This window comes from Cyclopterus lumpus, chromosome 7 (genome assembly GCF_009769545.1).
Source record: "Cyclopterus lumpus isolate fCycLum1 chromosome 7, fCycLum1.pri, whole genome shotgun sequence".
Classification (NCBI taxonomy): Eukaryota; Metazoa; Chordata; class Actinopteri; order Perciformes; family Cyclopteridae; genus Cyclopterus; species Cyclopterus lumpus.
In genome coordinates this window covers 25,280,927-25,283,426 of record NC_046972.1, presented here as the reverse complement: position 1 = coordinate 25,283,426, position 2,500 = coordinate 25,280,927, and the positions used below count along the sequence as shown (strand labels likewise).

Below are 2,500 nucleotides of genomic sequence, written 5' to 3'. Positions count from 1 at the left end.
GAAGATGAAGATGAAGATTTAATCCTTCACGTAGTGCCGGAAAATCAATTTCAGCTGGAAGTACATTTATCTCTGTGTCCTTCAGTCTGTCTAAATATAAAGATAAATAAATAGAATAGAACGTATATCAGCAAATAAAATAATAAATATTCATATAAATAAATGGTAATACAAATATGAGTAAATGCTAATATTAATCAGTATAAATATTGATTAATATTGATATTACTTAATATTAATAAATATTAATATTAAGTAATATTAATATAAATACATATAAAGTTAACCTCGCAGAGAGCTTCTGTTATATCTTTAGTATATTAGTTTTTAAACAGTATAATGTGTTAGAATTATCTTGTAATTACTATAAATTTATATTGAAGCCAAACTAAAGGAATTCACATTTTATTTTGTGAGAGCTCCTTTTATTAGTATGTAGCTAGTCTTCATGGGCAGGTGGTACCTTGCATGGTAGCTCCTCCCATCATGGTAGCTCCTCCCATCATGGTAACTTCTCCCATCATGGTATCTCCTCCCATCGTGTAGCTCCTCCCACCATGGTAGCTCCTCCCATCAGTGTATGAATGTGTGACCATGTGACTTGATCGTGTGACCCTCTGACCTTGTGACCGTGTGACTTGACCACGTGACCCTGTGATCATGTGACCCTGTAACCCTGTGACCACGTGACCCTCTGACCCTCTGACCTTGTGACCGTGTAACTTGACCACGTGACCCTGTGATCATGTGACCCTGTAACCACGTGACCCTGTGACCTTGTGACCTTGTGACCCTGTGACCGTGTGACTTGACCACGTGACCCTGTGACCTTGTGACCCTCTGACCTTGTGACCCTGTTCCTCCACAGGTACGGCGACATGGTCCCCAACACCATCGCGGGGAAGATCTTCGGCTCCATCTGCTCCCTGAGCGGCGTGCTGGTGATCGCGCTGCCGGTGCCGGTCATCGTGTCCAACTTCAGCCGGATTTACCACCAGAACCAGAGGGCGGACAAGATGAGAGCGCAGCAGGTCGGTGGCTGTGATGCTCGGGCAATAAACATATCTTATGAAGGTTATACGTTTCTGAAGGACTATTATGAATCACCCACTCACCCTAACCCCCTAGCCCTCTAACCCTAGCCCAAGCACCCTAACCCCCTAGCCCTCTAACCCTAGCCCAAGCACCCTAACCATAAACCAAGCCCACTAACCCTAACCCTAACCCACTAACCCTAGTCCTCTAACCCTAGCCCACTAACCAAAACCCTAGCCCACTAACCCTAACCCAAGCCCCCTAACCCCAGCCCCCTCACCCAAGCCCCCTAACCCAAGCCCCCTCACCCAAGCCCCCTAACCCCAGCCCCCTAACCCAAGCCCCCTCACCCAAGCCCCCTAACCCCAGCCCCCTCACCCAAGCCCCCTAACCCAAGCCCCCTCACCCAAGCCCCCTAACCCCAGCCCCCTAACCCAAGCCTCCTAACCCCAGCCCCCTAACCCCAGCCCCCTAACCCTAACCCACTAACCCAAGCCCCCTGACCCTAGTCCTCTAACCCTAGCCCACTAACCAAAACCCTAGCCCACTAACCCTAACCCCCTAACCCTAGCCCCCTCACCCTAGCCCCCTAACCCTAGCCCCCTCACCCTAGCCCCCTAACCCTAGCCCACTAACTCTAACCCACTAACCCAAGCCCCCTGACCCTAGTCCTCTAACCCTAGCCCACTAACCAAAACCCTAGCCCACTAACCCTAACCCCCTAACCCTAGCCCCCTCACCCTAGCCCCCTAACCCTAGCCCACTAACCCTAACCCTAGCCCCCTGACCCTAGCCCCCTAACCCAAGCCCCCTGACCCTAGCCCCCTAACCCAAGCCCCCTAACCCAAGCCCCCTCACCCCAGCCCCCTAACCCAAGCCCCCTCACCCAAGCCCCCTAACCCCAGCCCCCTAACCCTAGCCCACTAACCCTAACCCACTAACCCAAGCCCCCTGACCCTAGCCCACTAACCCTAACCCTAGCCCCCTGACCCTAGCCCCCTGACCCTAGCCCCCTAACCCAAGCCCCCTGACCCTAGCCACCTAACCCAAGCCCCCTAACCCAAGCCCCCTCACCCCAGCCCCCTAACCCAAGCCCCCTCACCCAAGCCCCCTAACCCCAGCCCCCTAACCCTAGCCCACTAACCCTAACCCACTAACCCAAGCCCCCTGACCCTAGCCCACTTACCCTAACCCTAGCCCCCTGACCCTAGCCCCCTGACCCTAGCCCCCTAACCCAAGCCCCCTGACCCTAGCCCCCTAACCCTAGCCCACTAACCCTAACCCACTAACCCAAGCCCCCTGACCCTAGCCCACTAACCCTAACCCTAGCCCCCTAACCCTAGCCCACTAACCCTAACCCACTAACCCAAGCCCCATGACCCTAGCCCACTAACCCTAACCCTAGCCCCCTGACCCTAGCCCCCTGACCCTAGCCCCCTAACCCAAGCCCCCTGACCCTAGCCCC

The 2,500-nt window shown here is 53.7% G+C and overlaps 1 protein-coding gene across 1 annotated transcript in view; it reads left to right on the top strand.

The window, feature by feature from the left end:
* kcnd1 (potassium voltage-gated channel, Shal-related subfamily, member 1) overlaps positions 1-2,500 on the top strand; it is a 34,199-nt gene that overhangs the window by 25,583 nt on the left and 6,116 nt on the right. Inside the window, exon 3 of the mRNA XM_034538192.1 lies at positions 869-1,031. Coding sequence (XP_034394083.1) covers positions 869-1,031 — 163 coding nt within the window. The remainder of the gene's footprint in view (positions 1-868; positions 1,032-2,500) is intronic.